The sequence below is a fragment of the Nerophis ophidion genome, linkage group LG01 (genome assembly GCF_033978795.1).
Source record: "Nerophis ophidion isolate RoL-2023_Sa linkage group LG01, RoL_Noph_v1.0, whole genome shotgun sequence".
Taxonomy (NCBI): Eukaryota; Metazoa; Chordata; class Actinopteri; order Syngnathiformes; family Syngnathidae; genus Nerophis; species Nerophis ophidion.
Window position 1 is genome coordinate 29,154,839 of NC_084611.1, and position 24,733 is coordinate 29,179,571.

Genomic DNA, 24,733 nt, shown 5'->3' on the forward strand with positions numbered 1-24,733 from the left:
ACCCTCTATACCAGGGGTAGGGAACCTATGGCTCGCGAGCCAGATGTGGCTCTTTTGATTACTGCATCTTGCTCTCGGATAAATCTGAGCTGACATTGCTTGACACGATAAGTAATGAACAATTCCACTTGTTATCACAGTGTTAAAAATAACGTTCAAAATATAAAACATTTTCATGCATTTTTAATCCATCCATCCATTTTTCCTACCGCACCTGTTCAAGAAGTTGCATTAAGGGTAAGAAGTAATTTATTTATTATTGGTTAGGGTAGGGCTTGCCCACCTGGGGGTTCTTCAGACCACCAAGCACCGACATGAGAGCCTGTTTCGGGTTTACAAGATTGTTTTATTTTTCAACAAGTCTCTCAGTTACTTTCCAGCAATTGTCTTTTTCTTTTTTTGTTCTCGCTCGCGCTCTGGCTCCAGCCCTAACCCTTTACTCTCCTCCTGGCTGCTGCTTATAACAGAGCGACAGGTGATTAGAGAACAAGGCCCAGGTGGGCCATCTACGCACCTGTCGCTGATTTCGAGGCCGGTCCTGGCAGCACCCCGCTTCACTGCAGGCCCGCAGGCCACGCCCCCTCCACAGCTAGCTTCAGAATAACAATGTTATTTACAAGGAATAGGAGACCTACTATACTCTAGAAATGTTGGTCTTACTTAAAAATTAACGCATTTATTTGTGTTCAGTGTTGAAAAAAAGATGATATGACTCCTACGGAAATATATTTCAAAATATTTGGATTCCTGGCTCTCTAAGCCAAAAAGGTTCCCGACCCCTGCTCTATACACCCTTGTTATTCATGCTGATGATCCATGCTGCTCTTTTTCATGCTCTTTTCTCGTTCCAAGTAAGTTTCCTTTATTCATGCCATAGTTTGCAAGTTTTGTTTTATGTCCATAGTTCTGCCCTTTGTGCGAGTTTTTGTTCATACCCTTTGTTTTTGTAGTACTTTTGAGTGTAAAATTAAAAGATGTCATTACCTTCACGCCATGTCCGAGCCATTTGCTTCGCACCTCTGGAAAACAATCCACACCATAGTCTGAGTCTTGACAGATTTATATAATATTTCTCTTTCGGCCTCTTGAAGAAAATAAGATATATCGGTACAATAACTTTATTAATTAAATAAATACTTTTTTACATTAAAAATATATTTTTTGTTATGAGTTGCATCGATTTATGCCCCACAGAGATAAGCTCCAGCACCCCCTGTGACCCCGAAAGGGACAAGCGTTAGAAAATGGATGGATGGATGGATGTCTTGTGACGATTTTTCTCTATCTAGAGGATTTTAATAGTACTGCATGTGATTAAAATACAAACAAAAACTACTAGTCCATTGATTTCAATAACAAAAGTTTTATTAACAATGCAAAATGATCTAAATCATCAGCCTTCACCTGGCCCTAAACACTAATAACAAGCATCAACCACAAGGGGGCGCCATGCTGAGCACCGACCAATAACCTAACAATTCGTAGGGCAGACACAATAAAGTCTAAAGTTAGATATTTATATATATATATATAGAGAGAGAGAGTGTGCAGAGACAGTTCTCCATATTGTATCATACAGAATATTGCACTTTGAAAGCCGGAAAGTGAACACAGATTTATCCTTTATGGAAGACTAAATTAGGTACACCGAGGGGGGGGGGAACAGACTATGTAAAAATGACGTCCTTGTCTTTGCCATCCTTTCACAATCAGGTGAATTTTAGGCAATATTTTGACATAATAGACAGTTACACTCTTTTGTCTTCTGGTTTATCACAGGAAATACAGTCTTCTCAAAAAGGGTTCTCTTTTACATTAACATATTTTTTGTTATACCCCGATAGTTGCTCAATACAGATTATGCAATAGATTTTAATTGTACAACAAAATAAAAAAAAGGGCAATTTGTCAATCTGAAAAATGGCAGCAGAATAGGGGGAGGGAGACACGTGGTGGAGGACAGTGGACGATGTTTCGTTGTTTCCACGAGACCTCAGCTGGTCACCAAGCAACAGAGGCCGAAGAAGCGTCTCTTCCTTTGTTGGACTAGTGGGTAGGGAGACAGGTTGAGCAAACTGCTGTCATCTAAAAACACACGGGAGGTATATTTTATTTTTATGTTGCAACATTTAAAAGTTGTATAAGTTAAGTTGTTACCTTGGTTCTTCAGTGGTAAAGGCATTGTCTCCCTGAGTTTACTAAGAAGGTTCTTCATGTCCCTCATATCCCTGCAAAAAAGACCCACACGATAAATATATTATGGCAAAGGTTATTTTGCATTTTAGGTTGTGTGTTTACACCTAAAAGTCCATGAGTCATTGAGTTACAAATGCCACAAATGATCGGAGGATGCGGGCAGAACTGTGGAGACTCTGTGTTTTGGATAACATCTGCCCTGCCGGATGAATTTGAGGACCACTCATAGACAATTTTATTTCACTCGCATATAAAATATTATAACTTGGATTGTTTCCCTGGCTTCGGCGAAGACGCAACAAACCCCCTTCCTGTCTCTCAAGGACACACACCTGTTGTTGTTGACCTTGGACTGACTGATGCCAAAGTCGTGGAACAGAGACACGCGGCAGGCTTACACACACACATGCATCCACAAAAAATATACGCCACACACACGTACCCCACCCCGCATCCAAGGCCCTTGACTAGAATCCCTTAGGCGTGATGGACAACTGGGCCGCGCCTGAAGAGCTGCAGCCCTTTACCGTCGCCCCCACTCCCTCCCCTCTGTTGCAAGTCTCGAGTTGTATGTTGCTTTGCTATGGAAGTGTTTTTCCCATGCCAGACTGGCCCCCCTTGGGTAGTTTTTTACCCATCCTCCCGCAGCGTTGACCTTTTTCCCATCTTTTACGGGAAACCTTGCGGCGACCCATCAGCGGTCCTGTTCTGTAACCCTGAACACTATTTGTTTGTCTAATCTTGAACGGGTTTGTGCTGAGAAAAAAGTTTTGCTGTACTTGTGCAAAGTCATAAAGACCTACCTACCTGCAGAGGCTATAACTATAAAATATCAGTTCACACACATATATATATATATATATATATATATATATATATATATATATATATATTAAGTTATAGTACCAATGATTGTCACACACACACACGGTGAAATTTGTCCTTTGCGTTTGACCCATCCCCTTGATCACCACCTGGGAAGTGAGGGGAGCAGTGGGCAGCAGCGGTGCCACGCCCGGGTATAATTTATGTGGATTTAACCCCCAATTCCAACCCTTAAAGCTGAGTGCCAAGCAGGTAGGCAATGGGTCCCATTTTTTCATAGTCTTTGGTATGACTATATACATATATATATATATATATATATATATATATATATATATATATATATATATATATATATATATGGTAATTATTTTTAGGACATTAGACATACAGTATGGATGACATACAACATAATTGTATATTGGGCAACTTTTTATGTGTTTATCACTAAAAAGGCAAAAAACAAATGTTGATTTTTATAATTTTTGGGGGGGCAATTTCTACTGGTACTTAAAACCAGAATTGTAATATTTATTTGGAATAATTGTTGGCTTTAGAACAGCATTCCAGGACAATTACTGAGAACAGCGTGCTTCCGATGTTAGAGTGGCTGTGCCAGGAACTTGAGGGTCCCTTGATCGAATCCAGCTTCCGCCATTCTAGTCACGGCACTTCACCTACCTCCTACCGTTGGGTCGTGTTTGGCAACTGTGTTATTTCTGTTTACTAAAAATGTTCGTATTCAAAAAAACAAAAGCACGTTGAATAAAACAGTGACCAAATTAATTGACAACTTAGTCAACAAATTAAAACGAGACAAAAATGTTGTCGGAGACAAAACCCAATCATGTGTAATTTGGTTCTAAGCAGGTGCATGCAGGAAATGCACAATGCATATCCAATCAGAATTAGCCTCTTTGTAAGACTCACTGTTTTGATTTTTCACCAAGAAAAGCAAGAGTCAATACAAGACATCAATACAAGAAAGAGAAGAGAAGACATACAGTATGCACTTCACATTTGTCGCGGTAGACAACAAAACAGGTTGTGAACCCCGTGGCTCGATTTTCTTAGGAAAAATACTACAAACCTGAAGCACCTCATGCAGACTCGGGACATCTACGCAACAGAAGGTAGGCAAATGCTATCATTTAGAAATTACTTCTACTCAGGATCTTTCTGTGTGGAGTTTGCATGTTCTCCCCGTGATTGCGTGGGTTCCCTCCGGGTACTCCGGCTTCCTCCCACTTCCAAAGTCATGCACCTGGGGATAGGTTGATTGGCAACACTAAATTGGCCCTAGTTTGTGAATGTGAGTGTGAATGTTGTCTGTCTATCTGTGTTGGCCCTGCGATGAGGTGGCGACTTGTCCAGGGTGTACCCCGCCCTCTGCCCGAATGCAGCTGAGATAGGCTCCAGCACCCCCCCGCGACCCTAAAAGGGACAAGCGGTAGGAAATGGATGGATGTACTGAATTACCATTACTATTAAAGATGGTAGAGCAGGAGCAAGACTCTATCACATGTCCAAAAATGGATAAATACTTACTTTTGTAGCAGACCATGATGCCGCATATTTGTGAGAAATATATAGTTGCATAACACTGGTTGCTGTATTTGCACAGGACTGAGGCAAAAAATAATAATAATAAATTACTGTGCACACTCACTGTAGTTACACATAATATAGAATAACACTTTTAATCAGACCATAAACATACACATATATTTTATGCACTGCACATTGTTATTATTATTATTTTCAATAATTTATTTGTCTAAGAAAATTGCACACCTGCATGATCAGCTGAGCTGATGAGCAGGAGATCATCCCGTCTCTGCTCGGGATGGTCTCCTGCTGGCCCCACTATGGACTGGACTCTCACTATTATGTTAGATCCACTATGGACTGGACTCTCACTATTATGTTAGATCCACTATGGACTGGACTCTCACTAATATGTTAGATCACTATGGACTGGACTCTCACTATCATGTTAGATCCACTATGGACTGGACTCTCACCATTATGTTAGATCCACTATGGACTGGACTTTCACAATATTATGTTAGACTCACTTGACGTCCATTGCATCCGGTCTCCCCTCGAGGGGTCCTCTTCAAGGTTTCTCATAGTCCTTCACATTGGCATCCCACTGGGTTTTGAGTTTTTCATTGCCCTTATGTGGGCTCTGAACCGAGGATGTCGTTGTGGCTTTTGCAGCCCTTTGAGACATTGTGACTTAGGGCTATATAAACACATTGATTGATTGATTGATTGATGATAAAATGTACACATTACATTATAATGATAGAATAAAAAATAGGCATGATTAGTAGATTGTTATAGATGATTGTTCTCTTGGAAGGTTATCTTCTCTGTAGATAACCAATGCTGTAGTTCTGACAGGCCCTGCAATGAGATGGCGACTTGTCCAGGGTGTACACCACCTTCCGCCCGATTGTAGCTGAGATAGGCATCAGCGCCTCCGGCGACCTCAAAGGGAATAAGCGGTAGAAAATGGATGGATGGATAGTTCTGACGGAGTGACCATCGGGTTCTTGGTCACCTCCCTGAGAGGAGACATTCTCCCCCGATTGCTTAGTTTAGAGGGCCGACCAAAGAAAGAGTCCTGGTGGTTCTAAACGTCTTCCATTTACGGACGATGGAGGTCACTGTGCTCATTTGGACCTTCAAGCCAGCAGATCTTTTTCTGTACCCTTCCCCAGATGTGTGCCTCAAGACAATCCTGTCTCAGAAGTCTACAGACCATTGCTTCGACTTCATTCTTGGTTTGTGCTCTGCCATGCACTGTCAAGCACCTGCCCAGTGGCCTTGTGGTTAGAGTGTCTTTTGGAATAATTGTATCTAAGTTATCACAAAAACTTTGTGTTCAAATGAGTTCACAGCAATAAGACCAAAAGCTGTCTTTGAACCTACCAAGAAGAAGACTTGTAAAACTCCACTGTGTATGGGAGGGGAAACAAAATGAAGGTGTATCTGTTTCTTTCATGTATTGTAATCAACAGAAAGATATTATCTGACCCAAGAACTACAAAAGCAAAGAGGAAGCAGGATCAGACTCCCCTCCAGGCAACACTTTTTTGGACTCTTTTACGAACCTCTTTTTCGAATTCTTTTGGACCGCATTTTTGAACTCTTTTACGACCTCTTTTTTGAACCGACCTTTTCTTTTTGACTGTTTTGTAACCAAAAGCGATGGCTGTTTACGACCCTGTCCCTTTGGAAGCAGCTGTTGCCACGTGGTCAGGGAAAGTCCAAATAAAAGAAGAAGGCGTACAATCTTTTGGCAGAGCGTGCCGAGTGTACAGTGTCCATGCGTCTCTCCTCAAATTGAGCCAAATTTAATTCTGTCTGTGTTTGATTCTTTGCTTCTTGCCCTGTTTAATAGATGTCATCAGTGTTTGAACCTGACAGTGTCCACCCTGAGATTGGTAGGTCGTGAGTTCAAACCCCGGCCGAGTCATACCAAAGACTATAAAAATGGGACTCACGACCTCACTCAGCATCAAGGGTTGGAATTGGGGGTTAAATCACCAAAATGATTCCTGAGCGCAGCAACCGCTGCTGCTCATTGTTCCCTCACCTCCCAGGGGGTGGAAAAAGGGGATGGGTCTAATGCAGAAGATAATTTCACAACATGTAGTGTGTGTGTGACTATCAGTGGTACTTTAACCTTAACTCTAAGTGTGGGACCTTATATTCAGAGTGTGTGCCTTTCTAAATCATGTACAATCAACTGAATTTACCACAGGTGGACTCCAATGTAGCTGTGGGAACATCTCAATGAATGATCAGTTGAAACAGGATGCACTTAAGCTCACTTTTGAGCTTCATGGCAATGACTGTGAATACTTATGTAGATGTAATTTCTTCGTTGTTGTTTTTTTTCATTTTAAATACAATTTCAAAAATCTGTAGAAATAACCAGTGCCGTTATAGGGTATTGTGTGTCGAATTTTGAGGACAAAAACAAATTTATTCCATGTTGTAATAAGGCTGGAACGTAAGAAAATGTGGAAAAAAATGAATACTTTTTCAAATGCACTCTATTTATCACCACTTTGTGTAATGTACAGTCAGTGTTTACAAAGCAAAACAAAACAACACTATACCCAAATTTCAAAAAGTGCAGTTTTACTTACTTTTCTATGTTTTCTATATCTGTGGCCACCAGCCAACAGAGTTGAGGGCAGTCAGTCGGCGAGGAGGATGTGTCGTCCTGCAGGATGGGGATGTCTGAGCTCTCCTCTGCTTTTTTGTCCACTGCGGAGGGGCTGCAAGTCTCTTTACCTGGAGCACAAAACCAGCAGGGGGCGCCACAAAGATGTATATATATATATATATATATATATATATATATATATATATATATATATATATATATATATATATATATATATATATATATATATATATATGTACAACTGCAAGGGACATGAGAAAGAAATCAGAATTGCCTGTGTGTGCATTTAATACCTTTCCTCTGGAGCTGCAGGGAGCTCAGCAAGCAGACAGATTTGAGCATCTCGGTGATGTACATCTCCAGGCAGCACTGCAGCTGGATGAAGAGTCTGCAGATCTCAGGGTGGATCTCGCCATCCTCTGGCCTTGAAGCACAAACAATGCATAATCACGCATTATTTCAGTCAAAAAATACCATCAACAAATAAGTAGCTATGTGGTAAACATTCTACACCTCCATATTACTTCATGCATTAGAATCATTTGAATAATACCACATAAAATTGCATAAAATCCCATCGGATTATGTTTTATTGACCTGCATTCTGCTGCAGCATCGGTGATATTATACAAGTAACATCCTAATGTAGTGATGTACTATCCTGACTAGTAGGGGTGTGGGAAAAAAATCTATTGTGCGATTTAGAATTGATTCTCATTTTTTTTTTAAATCTATTTTTTTTTTAAATCAATTCAACAAACCACTACACAGCAATACCATAACAATGCAATCTAATTCCAAAACCAAACCTGACCCAGCAACACTCAGAACTGCAATAAACAGAGCAATTGAGAGGAGACACAAACACGACACAGAACAAACCAAAAGTAGTGAAACAAAAATGAATATTATCAACAACAGTATCAAAATTAGTTATAATTTCAGCATAGCAGTGATTAAAAATCCCTCATTGACATCATCATTAGATATTTATAAAAAAAAAAAAAAAGAACAATAGTGTCACACTTGCATCGCATCTCATAAGCTTGACAACACACTGTGTCCAATATTTTCAGAAAGATAAAATAAGTCGTATTTTTGGTTCATTAAATAGTTAAAACAAATTTACATTATTGCAATCAGTTGATAAAACATTGTCCTTTACAATTATAAAAGTTTTTTTTTTTTTTAAATCTACTACTCTGCTAGCATGTCAGCAGACTGGGGTAGATCGTGTTGAAATGCTATGTATTAACTGAATACAGAATCGTTATGATTCGGAAAAATATCGTTTTTGAATCGAGAATCGAATCGAAAAGAAAAAATCGATATATTATCGAATAGTGACCCCAAGAATCGATATTGAATCGAATCATGGGACACCCAAAGATTCGCAGCCCTACTGACTAGTGTTGTCCTGATACCAATATTTTGCTACCGGTACAAAAAAGTATTTCAATGCTTTTAAGTTCTTTTTAGTACTTTTCTAAATAAAGGGGACCACAACAAATTGCATTATTGGCTTTATTTTAACAAAAAAAATCTTAGGGTACATTAAACATATGTTTCCTATTGCAAGTTTGTCCTTAAATAAAATACTGAACATACAAGACAACTTGTCTTTTATTAGTAAGTAAGCAAAAAAAGGCTCCTAATTAGTCTGCTGACATAAGCAGTAACATGTTGTGTCCTTTTCCGTTCTATTATTTTGTCAAAATTATTAAGGACAAGTGGTAGAAAAGGAATTATTAATTTACTTGTTCATTTACTGTTAATATCTGCTTACTTTCTCTTTTAACATGTTCAATCTGCACTTCTGTTAAAATGTAATAATCACTTATTCTTCTGTTGTTTGGATACTTTACATTAGTTTTGGATGATACCACAAATTCAGGTATCAATCCCATACCAAGTAGTTACATATAATACATTGGTCATATTCAAAGTCCTCATGTGTCCAGGGACAATAACAAAAAAGCTTTTGTGATGCAAAAAAAATATCGATGCAATCATAGTAGTATCGACTAGATACGCTCCTGTACTTGGTATCATTACAGTAGATGGCAGGTGTCGATCCACCAATGGTGTTTGTCTACATTTTGACGCCGGTGAGCTACGAGGTGTAGTGAAACATGTTAGCTATTCCTCGTCCTGCAAGGATGATACTTGTAAGAAACATACTTTATTTGTCGCCATGGAGGCGAGGATTAGTGATTTAGTCTCTAAAACACTGCAGACCGGGGATGGACGTTAGCCGCTAGCTAGCTAGCCATGTCTTAAAACACCTCTTCCTGAGGGTGTTTCAGTGTTATAACTTCACCTTTATCGTTAGATTTTAAGCCAAAATGCGTCCGTTCTCCCTTTCCTGTCTACACACTGTCTGCTTGTAAGTACTCCATGATTGTGTGCTGCCGAACATGCTTGTCTGCTCGTAAACCAGCAATGTCATGACGTGATGTTGACGGTGGGACGAAGGTAAATAATAGAGATGTTATATTATCGGCCGATAAATGCTGTAAAATATAATATCGCAAATGATCAGTATTGGTTTCAAAAAGTAAAATTAATGACTTTTTAAAATGCCGCTGTATATATCTGATAAAACACGGATTTAGGGAGAAGCTGTTGCGTCTCCCAGTCAGCAGCTCCTCACCTCTCCCCTCTCCCACACACAACACAGGAGTTGACGACTGCAGCATGAGAGGTTTACTGGCGACGCTTGATGTTCATCAAACAGCGGCGAGCACAGCATAACAACAACAAGAATGTGTTGTTACCGGTGCTGTAGCCTGGCTAACAAGCGAGCTCGCTCGGTGACTAACTAATGACACCATGTATATGGTTTGGGATTATTTCAAAGTTTGTCCGACGAATAAACAACTGGCAATTTGCAATGACTGCAAAAAGTTGGTTATGAGAGTAGGAACCAAGACGTCTTCCTTTAATACGAGCAATTTGATCTCCCACCTCTTCAAGAATCATAAGGAGATACACGATGAATACATGCGGAAGATGGATGAAAAGCAAACACCGAAAAAAAATATTACCACACAGTTGTCACTTAAAGACTCCGCCGAGAAAAAACAAAAATACAACAATAGCCACCCCAAGGCGAAAGCCCACGCAATATGGCAAAAACTACGGTGGTTTGGTGTGAATAGTCTGCCCTGCATGGCGCACTTTGCAGCTTGCAGTGTGCGGAGCTGCCCTGTCTCATCGCAGCATTTCAGAAGATCTGGCTGACTGGTAGGCCACTTCAAGCACTCACCACCAGTTTGCAGCAAATTTGTGTTACTCATACAAATACATTAGAGCAGGGCAGATTGAGCCCAGTTTATAATTTCTTGTTTTACATTATACCAGGCAGTCTTGCACTAAAGGAGGACTATGTTATTGTGTACTTTACTATTACTCTAGTATACTCTGGACTGAAGCTGTGTGCCTTCATTGTTTTTGTAGCTGTTGTTTTGAGGCAAGTTTGAAAAAAAAAAAAAAATTATGCACTTTGTGAAAGTCCAAGTATAGTATTTCTCATAGTTGTAATAGGTATCAGGATTATCTCAGCGAAAGGTTGTCCCAAATTCCAAGCTATTGTTTTGAGGCATGTTAAAAAAAATAATGCACTTTGTGACTTCAATAATAAATATGGCAGTGGCATGTTGGCACTTTTTTCCATAACTGGAGTTGAAGTTCTTCTCTTATTTTGGTAAACCTTAATGCTTTGTGTAATGCATCCAGCGGGGCATCACAACAAAATTAGGCATAATAATGTGTTAATTCCACGACTGTATATATCAGTATCGGTTGATATCGGAATCGGTAAATAAGTGTTGGACAATATCGGAATATCAGATATTGGCAAAAAAGCCATTATCGGACATCTCTAGTGAATAACATTGAATATTAACAATTTACTTTATTACACTTTGTAAAAGTAGTCAGTGAGACTTTATTTGTGTAGTTATTAGCCTCAAACCAAGTAAACAGAATGCTAACGCCAACAAGCTAACACTAAAGCGAATGTGTTAATATTGTCGGCGTGAGATAAACGCCGACATTTATAATTCATATATAATGTTTTTTATAGCTGAAATGGACCAAAAGTTATTGTTTGTCTTTGGTACACTAATGTGTATATTTTAGGTCATTGGTTCTTTGTTTTATTTTTGCCCAAAAATAAATATATATATATATATATATATATATATATATATATATATATATATATATATATATATATATATATATTGCTCTTTTCATCTTTGGTATGAACATTATTATGTAAACTCAAAGTTATTATTAGTTGTTTGGTTCTTTGTTGTTGCTATTTTTGTATTACAACATTTTATTATTGGATCATGTTGTACTGCATTGTAATCTCTTGTTTTGTGATTGTGTGATGTTTTTGCCTGGACACCAGGAAGAATAGTCTCCACTGCGGTGTATACTAATGGGGATCCTTAATAAACTAAATTAAAAAACAAAACAAAAAAACAACTAAAATAAAAGTAATCACCTGACCTTAACGAATTCATCATTTACTGACAGGACGACTTACTGACTGCTGGACGTTGCGGACAAAAGCCTGACTTTTGATGAACAATTCAGTACACTTTATGGTTGAAATCATATTTTTTGGTATTTAATTTATTTAATTTTTAGTAAAATATCTCTGACCTGATATCGTCCGTTTATTTATATGGTATCACTGTAGAAATATACTGAACCACTCCTTCATTTGTCATCAGCCTGATTTGTATAAACTAACCCCCCACCCTCGTGAACACCCTTTGACCATGGACACGCTTACATACACAATCAACAATGTGTTTGTGGGAGTGAGACCAATGCTGTAACATTCACCTTTGACCTGTTTAAATAAATGCATGTGAAATTTCCAGAAGATGGAACGAGGCTATGACTGTTCAGCAAAATAAAAAATGTGGGTAAAAGCCAACAACTTCAACAGCTGCCGTAGAGGATGACAATGTCATCGCATCAATAACTACAATAAACACAAAGTAGTTCCTCATTATGCACCAATCATTGTCAAGGCAAGGGAGATGCATTTATAATCCCCAGAATTGTGACCATCAGCACAAACTAGTTGTTTCGTTTTTCACATTCTCTGTGTTTCTGTATTGTGTCTGGTTTTGCTGCAATAATTATAACAATTTTAATGAGTGTATTTCTTATTTTTGAACGTAATAATAACGTAATAATTTATTCAAAAGCCATTCAAACTGAATGTCCCAAAATTCTGTAAAAAAAAAAAGTATTTATATTTTTTATGTTTTCCATCTTGTAAGTGCTGCTTCAGCCATCATTTAAGCAGTGGTACCATTTCAAAAGTACCGATTTGGTTTCAGAATCGGTCGTTGGTAGGGGTTTGGCAAGATCTCGCGAAATTAGAATGTGACAAGATTTTGTTGTCTTGATCCGGCTTCTATCAAGCCCATAAAAGATGGTACACATTATATTTTTGTGCTGGATTTTTTTTCACAGCAACACAAAACACTAAATGTCGCAGCATATGACACAACAGGTGTGCATTAAATGAGTGTCTCCATGGTGACAGCCAGTATACACAAGGGTTGCCCCAATACCAATATTTTTCCAAAATTTATTTTGATATTTTTTTATACTTTTCTAAATAAAGGCACCCATAAAAAATGCATTATTGGATTTATTTTAACCAACAATCCTACGGTACATTAAACATACAGTAGTAAGGAGACAAAGGCTCCTAATTTGACTGCTGACATATGCAGTAACATATTGTGTCATTCTATTATATTGTCAAAATTATGAGGGACAAGCGGCAGGAAATTGATTATTAATCTGCTTGTTCATTTACTGTTAATATCTGCTTATTTTCTTTTTGAATATGTTCTATCTAATCTTCTGTTAAAATTTGATTGTGGAGGGGGGCATGGCCTGCTAGTCTGCCGCGGAACGGCGTGTGTGAGGACCGGCCTCGAAGTCAGCGACAGGTGCGTGGATGGCCCAGGTGGGCCTTGTTATCTAATCACCTGTCGCCTTTATTAGGAGCAGCCGTGATGAGGCAAGTAGTTGGAGTTGGAGGGGCTGCTGAGAGACACAGACGCAGGAAAGACACTTTGCTGAAAAGCAAAATACTTTCCACGATTGGAGAAAAAAAAAAACAGTGTTATAACCAGAATTCAGGCCTCTCCGGGCAGTGTATAGTGGTCTGAAGAACCTACTAGAGGGCAACCTTTACAGTAGTAAACACTTATTTTTCAGTTATTTGGATGCTTTACCTTAGTTCCACAAATTTTGGTTTCTAATCGATACCAAGTAGTTACAGGATTATATTTTGGTCATATTTAAAGTCCTCATGTGTCCAGGGACATATTTTCTGAGTTTATAAACATAATATGAATTTTTCAATAAAAAAATATCAATGTAATCATTGTAGTATTGACTAGATATTCTCTTGTACTTGGTATCATTACAGTGGATGTTAGGTGTGGATCCACCCATTGCATTTGTTTACATGCCGGAGCGTTAGCTTGTCGTTAGCTGTGAGCAATTGTCTCCTCCTCCAATTTGCGGCGAAGCATGTTTAGCTATTCGTCGTCCTGCAGGGATGATACTTGTAAGAAAAGTACTTTATTTGTCGCCATTGAGGCGGGGATTAGTGATTTAGAAGTAGCTAAAAAACTGCCGACTTCGGACGGACGTTAGCTGCTAGCTAGCTAGCTGTGTTTTAAAATACCTCTTGCTGAGCGACGTTTCAGTGTTTTAGCTTCACCTATGTCATTAGCTTTTAGCCAAAAATACCTTCATTCTCCCTTTTCTGTTTACACATTGCGCCTGCCTGTAAGTACTCCGTGCGTGTGCGTTGCCAAACATTCTCCTCTGCTCGTAAAACCAGCAATGTCACGACGTGATGGAAGCGCGGTGTTATGTCCGTAAAAAAAAAAGGAACCGGTATTTTTCAGATGCAATATAGTACCGCTTTTAATTCATTAGTATCACGGTACTTTATTAGTACAGGTATACCGTAGAACCCTGGTATACACAAAATAAACACATTTACACCAAAGCATATCCAATACATTCTAGACCACAAGGAAGTGTGTCAAATGTAGAATACAATAATCGCCTCGTCTCCAGCGAGTCTTTCCACGACTCCTCTTTGGCTCTGCAGTCAGCTAGACCTTCAGCTCTCTGCCCCATCAGCAGGGACTTGGGCATAAGACTCATCGGCTGCTGAGGTTCTGGGCCACTCACATCTGCCTCTTCATCGGCCACAATTATGGCCGTTCTGTGGTTGCCCGCTGCAGCGGCGTTCAACTCGCCATCGCAACCTGACTCGTCCCCGGTGGCTTCGGGGACACTTGGCTTGGTGACCTCCCACAATGTACTCCCTCCACCTTCCCGTGACTAGAGATTTGATTCAGTTTGGGACGTCTGGAATCCATCCCTTAAGGAGGGGATTTTGTCATGATCCGTTGTCTGTGTCATGTTGAATTAGGTATATCCTTACTTGTTGTTTATTTCTGTTTTAGCACCCTTGTTTGTTTTCTTAGTTGCCATTGGTGCTGATTTTCGTCACCTTCGTCCGATTAGGGGTCGGGATGCTCACCTGCTCCCAGTCACTAATCAGAGAGATATTTATTCCAGACTGTGTCTGGCAGTATCGGTCGCTTCATGCGACAGCTTGCGTTTTAGTTTCTTCTACTTGTCACAAGCCTCTGATCATTCCTGAGTTAAGCTTTGCCAATGTTTCCCGTGCCCTTTTTTGTATTTTTTGTCCCTCGCTTAATGATGATAAAGAAGCATCTTACCTGCACGCTGCTTTCTTGCCGTCCTTTCTGCATCTTGGCGCCAGAACCATCGCAATCATGTGGCAAAGACGTAACAGGAAACTGCCAGGATGAAGTTTACCCGCAGAAAGCAATACCAAGGACTTGACCGTGGAGAAAATGAAGGTATGGATTCGGCGGGTGTTGAAAGCAATGGAGGTGGAGAGCCTTCATCCTTCTTCAGAGGACAACGAGACGTTGATTTGGGGTCCTGATGGTACCCTGAGCCTTAATGACACTGTTTGTCCCAGGCACCACAACACATCGCAATCCCGTGCGGGTCGACCTAGGCGGGTGCTCTCCTCAGCGGCTTCGACTCGTCAGCCACCAATTATTTTCATGGATCGAAGAATAAAACGGATGGCCTCTACCCCCTCGCCTTGTGGGCTCTTAGCCAGGACTCGAACCCGTCACAGCGCGAGGACGTCCCGCTTTAATGACCTCACAAGTCATTCAGTCACTTTTTCTTTCACCTTAGCTGAGATAGGCGCCAGCACCCCCGCGACCCCAAAAGGGAATAAGCGGTAGGAAATGGATGGATGGATGGATGTCTCCCAGGCAGCCTTCACTTGAGAACATTAAGTCAAAGACTGCTGACAGTTGGGACATTTTTAATAAGTCTAATGCAGCTAGTCAATGCATGCCTCCAAATAGGTAAGCTTTGACGCCCGCTTCAGCCAAGCTTGCCCATGCAGCCTCGTTGCTAGCCCAGCCGCGTACTGCTCCAGCACCACAATCTACCGGTGTCGCTCTAGAGAGGTACAGTGTGGCGTGGATGGATGAGTGGTGCCGGAAGGTGTTGGTTGGGCTGGAAACGTAGGATCCACTTCGTGCATAAGGCTCATCGGCTGCTGAGGTTCTGGCGCCGCTCACATCTACCTCTTCATCGGCCACAATTATGACCATTCTGTGGTCGCCTGCCTCGCCAGTTGCAGCGGCATTCAAATCGCCGTCGCCACCTGACTAGTCCCCGGTAGCTTCGGGGACACTAGGCGACCCGCCACCATGTCCTCCTTCCATTCTCCTGTGACTATAGACTTTTTTCAGTTTGGGATGTCTGGAATCCGTCCCTTAAGGAGGTGGTATTGTCATGTTGAATTAAGTATATCCTTAGTTGTTGTTTGTTTCTGTTTCAGCAACCTTATTTGGTTTTCTTAGTTGCCAAAGGTGCTGATTTTCATCATTGCCTCCGATTAGTGGTCAAGATGCTCACCTACTCCCGGTCACTAATCAGAGATCTATCTATTCCTGCTTAGCGCCACACTCTCTCTGGCACTCTTGCCCTCTTCATGCGGCAGCTGCCATTTTGGTTTCTCCTACTTGTCACTAGCCTTTTGATTGTTCCTGGGTAAAGCTTCAAGTTTCCCGTGCCACCGGCAGGTCTCCCTTTTTGGTATTTTTCTCCTCGCTTTGTCAGGCTTTCCTCTGACAGTTTGTCTATGTTTTAGTTTTTTCCTTTGCATTTGTCTGTGTCCTCTGTGTTTAGTATCTCCTGTCTTTAGTTCCTGTCTAGTGCTCTTATTTTGTCAGCTTCCTGTCTTGTTCCCTGAGTGCTGTGTTCCTCCTCAGCTGCGGCTGATTGGCCAATCAGCCCGCTCCTATTTGTACCTGCTTTGTCTTGTGTCAGTTGCTGGATCATTGTATTTTCATTGGGACTTGTCGTTGCCATTTGTTGCTCTTGTCGTGTCTGTGATTCTTTTCAGCTATTACCTGTCGTGCTACATTTTTTCCTGGTCGTCGTAGCGGTAAGCTGTTCTTGTTAGCCATTAGTTATTTCCAGTTTTTCTGTTTGCTATCCTCTAGCTTCCATGCTAAAGTTCCTTTTTGTTTTCTAGCTTCCAGTGCTAGCTCCCTTAGTTTGTTATTCCGCCCACGTGCGTGCTTTTTGTTTGTTCTTGTTCTATCATTTATATTAAATAATGTCTTCATATCCAATGCCTGCCTCCATCTCTGCATCTTGGGGTTCATCAACAAATAACTCTGACACGCTTATTGATAATAAAGAAGCATTTTATCTGCATGCTGATTTTCTGCCATCTTTTCTGCATCTTGGGGACATGACCACCGCAACAATGCGGGCTAAGACGTAACACTATCTCAACTATCAGACATTCAATTGTTAAAACGTCCAAACATACAATATAAGTATAATTATAAAATACATTCAAAGTTGAAAAAATATGAAAATATATTTACAAATTGTGAGTGTGAATGTTGTCTGTCTATCTGTGTTGGCCCTGCGATGAGGTGGCGACTTGTCAAGGGTGTACCCTGCCTTCCGCCCGATTGTAGCTGAGATAGGCGCCAGCGCCCCCCGCGACCTCGAAAGGGAATAAGCGGTAGAAAATGGATGGATGGATTTACAGAAGTTTTTGGGTAGGTGACTTTGAGGAGGCGTGGCCGGTGGACCTGGCCACTGATAAAATTACTATTTCTTTTTTTCTTTTATGTTATTATTTATTCATAATAATAATAATAATAATACTAATGGATTAGATTTATATTGCACTTTTCTATTGTTAGATACTCAAAGCGCACACAGAGAAGTGGGAACCCATCATTCATTCAGACCTGGTGGTGGTAAGCTACATCTGTAGCCACAGCTGCCCTGGGGTAGACTGACGGATGCGTGGCTGCCAGTTTGCGCCTACAGCGTCTCCAACCACCACCAAACATTCATTCATCATTCATTCACCAGTGTGAGCGGCACCGGGGGCAAAGGGTGAAGTGTCCTGCCCAAGGACACAACGGCAGCGATTTGGATGTCAATAGGTGGGAAGCAAACCTGCAACCCTCAGGTTTCTGGCACGGCCGCTCTACCCACTACGCCATGCCGCCCCCAAGCGGAAGGTGGCGTATACCCTGGACAAGTCACCACCTCATCACAGGGCCAATATTTCAAATATTTATTACATATTTTTACCATACTTCAACTACTGTACTACTAAAAAATGAATATTATACAGGAAGAGGTCTCTGGAGAGGCGTGGCCGGCGGACCTGCAGTGAGGCGGGGAGCGCCGGGGCCGGCTCCGAGATGGGCGTCAGGTGCGTAGATGGCCCCCCTGGGCGCAGTTATGTAATCACCTCACAATGTGTAAAAGGGCAGCAGGAGATGCAGGAGGGGGAGAAGGAGTTGGAGAGCCAGTGGTGCATGACGAGCGAACGCGACAAAGAGCGAGACACAGACGACGTTTGGGGAGGCTGAAAAGCGACCGAAAGAGCGAGCAGTTGGAAGAGGAAGAGCTGAAAAGCGACCAGACCTGCACTGAGGTGTATTGAGAAATAGACAAAGTCACAAAACTGCTCCAGTCATGTCCATCATTGGTGGTCCAAGAAACCCAGAGGGAGGAAGTCTTCCACAGCAACATATTTTGGTAATTGAGTGGAATGGGTCAGAAGGTGCAGCTTAAAGAAACAATAGGAAATAATGTACATTGAGTAAACAGCTTCAAAACCCTGTTGATGTGTCACTGTAAGGACGATATATTGAAATAAATGCATGCTGTTTTTTCCGGAGTATTTGAAATTTTACACTACAACGCCTCAAGAGCAAAAACCATTAATTTCTTCCAAATGTTTAAGCTCATTACTCCTCCTGCCATACCGCACATACATTGTGGTTTTAAATCTATACAGCTACTGTACATACAATGACAGGAAGCACTCACCCTGATATCATGGACAGATTGTGGTGGGCAGCTCTTGCCATCTCGCATCCTTTGGTCCGAGTCCTCAGGATTTCGGCCCGCAAAATGGGACAGTCCACTGTGATTTCGCCGATGGAGATGACCAGCTCACGATACAGCGCCACCAGTGTGTTGAACTCTTGGACGATCTGGGTTTATGACAAGCACACCATACAAATCGTATAGCGGTTGTTAACATGTTATCTCATGTTTTGTCTTTTAATAAGATCCAATGCACTTATATCAAACCTGGGCATATTAAGGCCCGGGGGCCACATGCGGCCCGTTAAGCTTTTCAATCTGGCCTGCCAGACATTCCAAAATAATTTTTTTTAGATCTTTATAATGGAAAGAGTAGCTGCCATTATGATATGCAGTGATGTTTTCTAATGACCGTAAGTCTTCAACTATACAAAGTATTGAAATGGTTGGAATCTGCGCTTTTGGATGATATACCAGTTACTATGGTAATTTAATTAGTTACTTTGGTATTCTAATTAGTTATTATGGTCATATACGTCACAGTAGCTCAGACGAGCCACCAAGCAGTGTGGGTGGGAAGCGTTTCCACAGACGCGGTAGGAGATTTTCACAACAAAGTTCTAAAGCTTAGTGATGTATCAGATTTATCAGATTGTAGGTGGGTTTATTTTGTACTATTTGCCTTCATATTTCGCTGTGTTTGCTGCATTTTTGTTGCGTTTCACTTGATTGTAAAATATGTCGATCGAAATGGGGTGAGACGTTCATATTTTGTCAATATTCTGTGTTTTATTGTTCAAAGAAAAATGTAAAATTCCAACACGTTTTTTAAGGCGGTCTGTCATACCGTTTTTAGCATTCAATCAGACATTATTGTGAGGTTTTGTACTAGTGTTCCTAAAAATAGATATACCGGCCCCCAGACACATTTTTTTCTCTAAATGTGGCCCTCGAGTCAAAATAATTGCCCAGGCCTGATTTATATCCTTGCTCAATTTTGACTGTTCTTAGCTGCTACACATGATATCAGAAACTATATGATGAAAATGGATGGATGGATGGATGATGTGGTGCACATCCTGTAACCCACACATTTAAAACTGTTCCACCATGTGCGGAAATAAGTACATGACAGTTGTGAATAACAATAATTGTGAACATAAAACTATGACTTCTGATATCGGTCCGATTACAGAAAAAAAAGGGATTATATTGGCTTGCATCAAAACTACCTGATATAAGCTCCGATATAAGTAATCCTGTGGTGTGTTTACAAACCCAAAACTGGTGAAGTTGGCATGTTGTTTAAAACGTAAATAAAAAGAGAAAGCAATGATTTGCAAATCCTTTTCAACTTATATTCAATTGAATAGACTGCAAAGACAAGACTCTTAATGTTCAAACTGGTAAACTTTGTTATTTTTTGCAAATATTAGTTCATTTGGAATTTGATGCCTACAATATGTTTCAAAAAAGCTGGCACTAGTGGCAAAAAGACTGACAAAGTTAAAAAAAATTCTCATCAAACACTTATTTGGAACATCCCATTGGTGAACAGGCATATTGGAAACAGGCGGGTGCCATGATTGGGTATAAAAGCAGGTTCCATGAAATGCTCAGTCATTCACAAACAAGTATGGGGCGAGGGTCACCGCTTTGCGAACAAATGCTTGAGCAAATTGTCGAACAGTTTAGGAACAACATTTCACGACCAGCTATTGCAAGGAATTTAGGGATTTCACCATCTATAGTCAGTAATATCATCAAAAGTTTCAAAGAATCTGGAGAAATAACTCCACGAAAGCGGCAAGGCCGAAAACCAACATTGAATGCCCGAGAGATTTTCGATCCCTTGAATCCCTTGGTTAGAGAAACTGGTGAAACTGGTAAAATGTGATTTATCGTGTTGTCGGCGTGCATGTTCGAAATAAACTCAAACTACACTCAACTCAACTTAGGTGGAACTGTTTCAAAAAGCGATATCAGTGTATAAAGGATATCACCACAAGGGCTCAGGAACACTTCAGAAAACCACCGTCGGTAACTATAGTTCATCGCTACATTTCTAGGTGCAAGTTAAAACTCTATTATGCAAAGTGAAGGCCATGTATCAACAACACCCAGAAACGCTGCCGGCTTCGCTGGGCCCGGGCTCATTTAAGATGGACTGATGCAAAGTGAAAAAGTGTTCTGTGGTTTGACAAGTCCACATTTCAAATTGTTCTTGAAAACTGTGGACATCGTGTCATCCAGGCCAAAGAGGAAAATTAATCATCCAGACTGGTGTAGGCGCAAAGTTCAAAAGCCAGCTTCTGGGATGGAATGGGGGTGTATTAGTACCCAAGGCATGGGTAATTACATATCTGTGAAGGCACCATTAATGCTGAAAGGTCCACCCAGGTTTTGGAACAACATATGCTGCCATCCAAGCAACGTTATCATGGACGCCCCTGCTTATTTCAGCAAGACAATACATAATCACGTGTCCCAACAGCCTGGCTTGGAAGTAAAAAGACTGGCCTGCCTGTAGTCCACACCTGTGTCCCATTGAAAATGCGTGGCGAATTATGAAGCCTAAAAAACAACAACAAAGACCCCGGACTGTTGAAGAACTTAAACTGTACATCAAGCAAGAATGGGAAATAATTCCACCTGAAGAGCTTCAAAAATGGGTCTCCTCAGTTCTCAAACATTTACTGAGTGTTGTTCAAAGGCCATGTAACACAGTGGTAAAAATGCCCCTGTGCCAACTTTTTCCCACTGTGTTGCTGCCATTAAATTCTAAGTTGATGATTATTTAAATAAATAAATAAATAAATTAAAAAAAATGTATATATATATATATATATATATATATATATATATATATATATATATGTTTCTCCATTTAAACATTAAATATCTTGTCTTTGCAGTCTATTCAATTGAATACAAGTTGAAAGGGATTGTATTCCGTTTTTATTTATGATTTACCCAACGTGCCAACTTCACTGGTTTTGGGTTTTGTACTTGTGCAAAGCTGGACAGCTAGTTTCTGCTAGCAGCTACACAACAGCTAAGCACACAAGGACACATGTCATAAGTGTCCTGAATTGAGCAATATTGCAGACTAAATCACAATTTTTTTCTAAACAAACCAATGTTAAATATTCATATTTGCATATTACTTACAAATAAAATGTCCAGGGCAGAAGCGTATTAGAAAGTATCCAGTAACAAATGTGTCCACATCGTTGAACTTACTGCGTCATGAGCTCAATTTAGGAAATTATTCTGGCCACTCGGTGCCACCAAACAACAAACTACCACTCCACTTCAATTTACAGACAACATACGTCCATTCCAGACAGTTCATAATAAATAGGTTGGCGATTTTTATACCTACCATGAATCTCTGTTTGAATAATTTCACATGACCAAACCTTTATGAACATTTCACTCTACAAAAAAACAAAAGTATGTAAGTTTCGTACCGGGTTAAATCGGTGAATACTCAAGGCTCCGAAATCAGTATTTTCTGAAAAAGTGTAATAGGGACATACAAAACGACAAAATATAATATTTATCGTATTAGTTGTATAGTAGTTGAGGTATAGTAAAAATATTACATAAAATATTTTAAATATTTTCCAAATAAGTTGCATGTAAGACGACAACTCGCTTTAGTCAAACAACTTATAAACAAATAATAACATAAAAGAACAAAATAAATTGTAATTTTATCAGTAGTAGTTGTTGTCATATAAAATGAGAGACATATGTTATACATTTCAAAATAGTACTGTAGAATTGTACTGAACGTGTGTATTTATAAACGCTCTCAGGGGGAAAAGGGGCAGGATTAAATAAGCTTTGCTTCTTCCTACTCCTTTTCGGACACGATTTAAAAATAAATAATAGGAAATTGTGCGATGAATTATGCTGTAAGTGTGTTCATGGTCGAAATAAAACTAAAGAAAGAAAGCTGTGACTTGATTTTTTGTGTAAACAACAACATAAAATAATGAAAAGTAATATCAATATTATTGATAGTTATAATAGTAAATTAAAAAAAATACGATAGAAAAAATAACTAATAAATATCCATTCATCCATCCATTTTTCTACCGCTTGTCCCTTTTGGGGTGGCGGGGGGGTCGCTGGAGCCTATCTCAGCTGCTTCGGGCGGAAGGCGCGGGGTACACCCTGGACAAGTCACCAGTTCATCGCAGGGAAAACACAGATAGACAGACAACATTCGCACACCAGGGCCTATTTAGTGTTGCCAATCAACCTATCCCCAGGTGCATGTTTTTTGGAGGTGGTAGGAAGCCGTAGAACCCGGAGGGAACCCACGCAGTCACGGAAAGAACATGCAAACTCCACAAAGAAAGATCCTGAGCCCGGGATTGAACCCAGGACCACTCAGGACCTTCAAATTGTGAGGCTAACCCCTGTTCCACCGTGCTGCCCTTAAAAAAATAGCTGTACCAAAAATAATAATGACAACAACAAAAAAATAAATCAAATTATTGGTATCACAGCTGTTCTCATTGTGCAGGTTGGGTTTTTTCCCCTTCACACTGGGGTACGAATAAAAAAAAAATGGACAAAAACAGTGCAATAAAATCCCACAATTGAACGTGCAGAGCGGCCAGTTGTGAAAAACAATGATAACAAGTCAAAGGACGAAATGAGCAATGAGTTGCCGTGCAGAGAATGCTTTAATTACAATTACTGGGTTGACTTTGACCAAAAAAAGCTGCTCTATATGCAGGGGCTAAAATGCTTTTGTGCGTTTGTCATCATCACAGCCCTGACACTCATCCATGCACCATCCCAGAAACTCCACTGCAGCAGTAAGCCCACGTCACATTTCACACAGACAGTGGCGTGCGTGCAGATATGATCCCGTCATTAAGTGCATGCATGAGCACCGTGCACGGCGTGGAAGTGAGTCCGCCACCTACCATCCTGCAGTCGGCCACGGCGCGCTGGGCTCTGCGGCTGCTCTCCGTGCTCTCCCTCCGCTGGGGGTCTCGGTACAGAGGCTTGCTGATCTGGAAGATGTTCCCGGCCGATTTGGGGCGGTTTTTGCGCCCGTTCGACGCAGAACTCATGCATACACACGCATGTAATACGCCGTTTTGCTCTAAATGCCTATAACCGCCGCCACACCTCCCCTCCGCTCCTCACGCAACTCCACCACGCTCACAACCGTCCCTCCCCTCGACTCACCCGGACTCGCACCTCGCTCGTGGCTTCTGTGGCAGTCGACCTCCCCCCCTCCCTCCCTCGCTGCACCTCCCGAGAGCGGCGCCAGATGTGCGCCCGGATGAGAAACGGTGAACAGCAGCAGCGGGAAGAGGAGGAGGAGGAAGAGGAGGAGGATGCATGCCTCTTCTCCGCATCAAGTCACCTTCACTCCTGCAGCTCGGTGCGGAGTCCTCCTCTCGCCTCCTTGCGCAGCCTCAGCATCCCGTCCAATGCACCACGTCTTCTGTCTTCTGCATGTGCGTCCCACCAAGCAGCAGCAGATAACCATCTGCTGGGCTTCACGCAAGAAGGCGGCAAACATTTCTCAATGAGCTTTTGCTCTGTGACATCATCAAAAGGTTCAGAGAATCCGGAGAAATCACTGCATGTATAAGCGGCAAGGTCGAAAACCAACATTGAATGCCCGTGACCTTCGATCCCCCAGGGAGTACTGCATCAAAAACCGACATCAGTGTGTAAAGGATATTATTCTGCCTGCAACGTGTTTCAAAAAGCTGGCACGAGTGGCAAAAAAGACTGAGTAAGTTGAGGAATGCTCATCAAACACTTATGTGGAAGAACAACAATTCTCAACAAGCTAATGCAAGGAATTTAGGGATTTCATCATCTCTGGTCCGTAATATCATCAAAAGGTTCAGAGAATCCGGAGAAATCACTGCATGTATAAGCGGCAAGGCCGAAAACCAACATTGAATGCCCGTGACCTTCGATCCCTAAGGGAATACTGCATCAAAAACCGACATCAGT

At 41.0% G+C, this 24,733-nt stretch overlaps 1 protein-coding gene across 2 annotated transcripts; it reads right to left on the bottom strand.

The window, feature by feature from the left end:
• Window positions 1–1,366: 1,366 nt before the first annotated feature.
• On the bottom strand, window positions 1,367–24,181 carry rgs7bpa (regulator of G protein signaling 7 binding protein a). Of its 2 annotated transcripts, none has more exons than XM_061919627.1 (6): window positions 23,680–24,111; window positions 18,731–18,897; window positions 7,522–7,652; window positions 7,188–7,335; window positions 2,158–2,228; window positions 1,367–2,085 (listed from the first exon to the last, which is right to left on the bottom strand). In XM_061919627.1, the coding sequence occupies exons 1-6, from the start codon at window positions 23,827–23,829 to the stop codon at window positions 1,994–1,996; spliced, it is 759 nt and encodes a 252-aa protein (XP_061775611.1). In that variant the 5' UTR covers window positions 23,830–24,111; the 3' UTR covers window positions 1,367–1,993. The 2 variants fall into 2 exon arrangements, with proteins under 2 accessions (XP_061775611.1, XP_061775691.1); XM_061919707.1 differs by lacking the exon at window positions 23,680–24,111 and adding an exon at window positions 24,129–24,181 and having other exon boundaries at window positions 1,369–2,085.
• Between the last annotated feature and the right edge of the window lie 552 nt (window positions 24,182–24,733).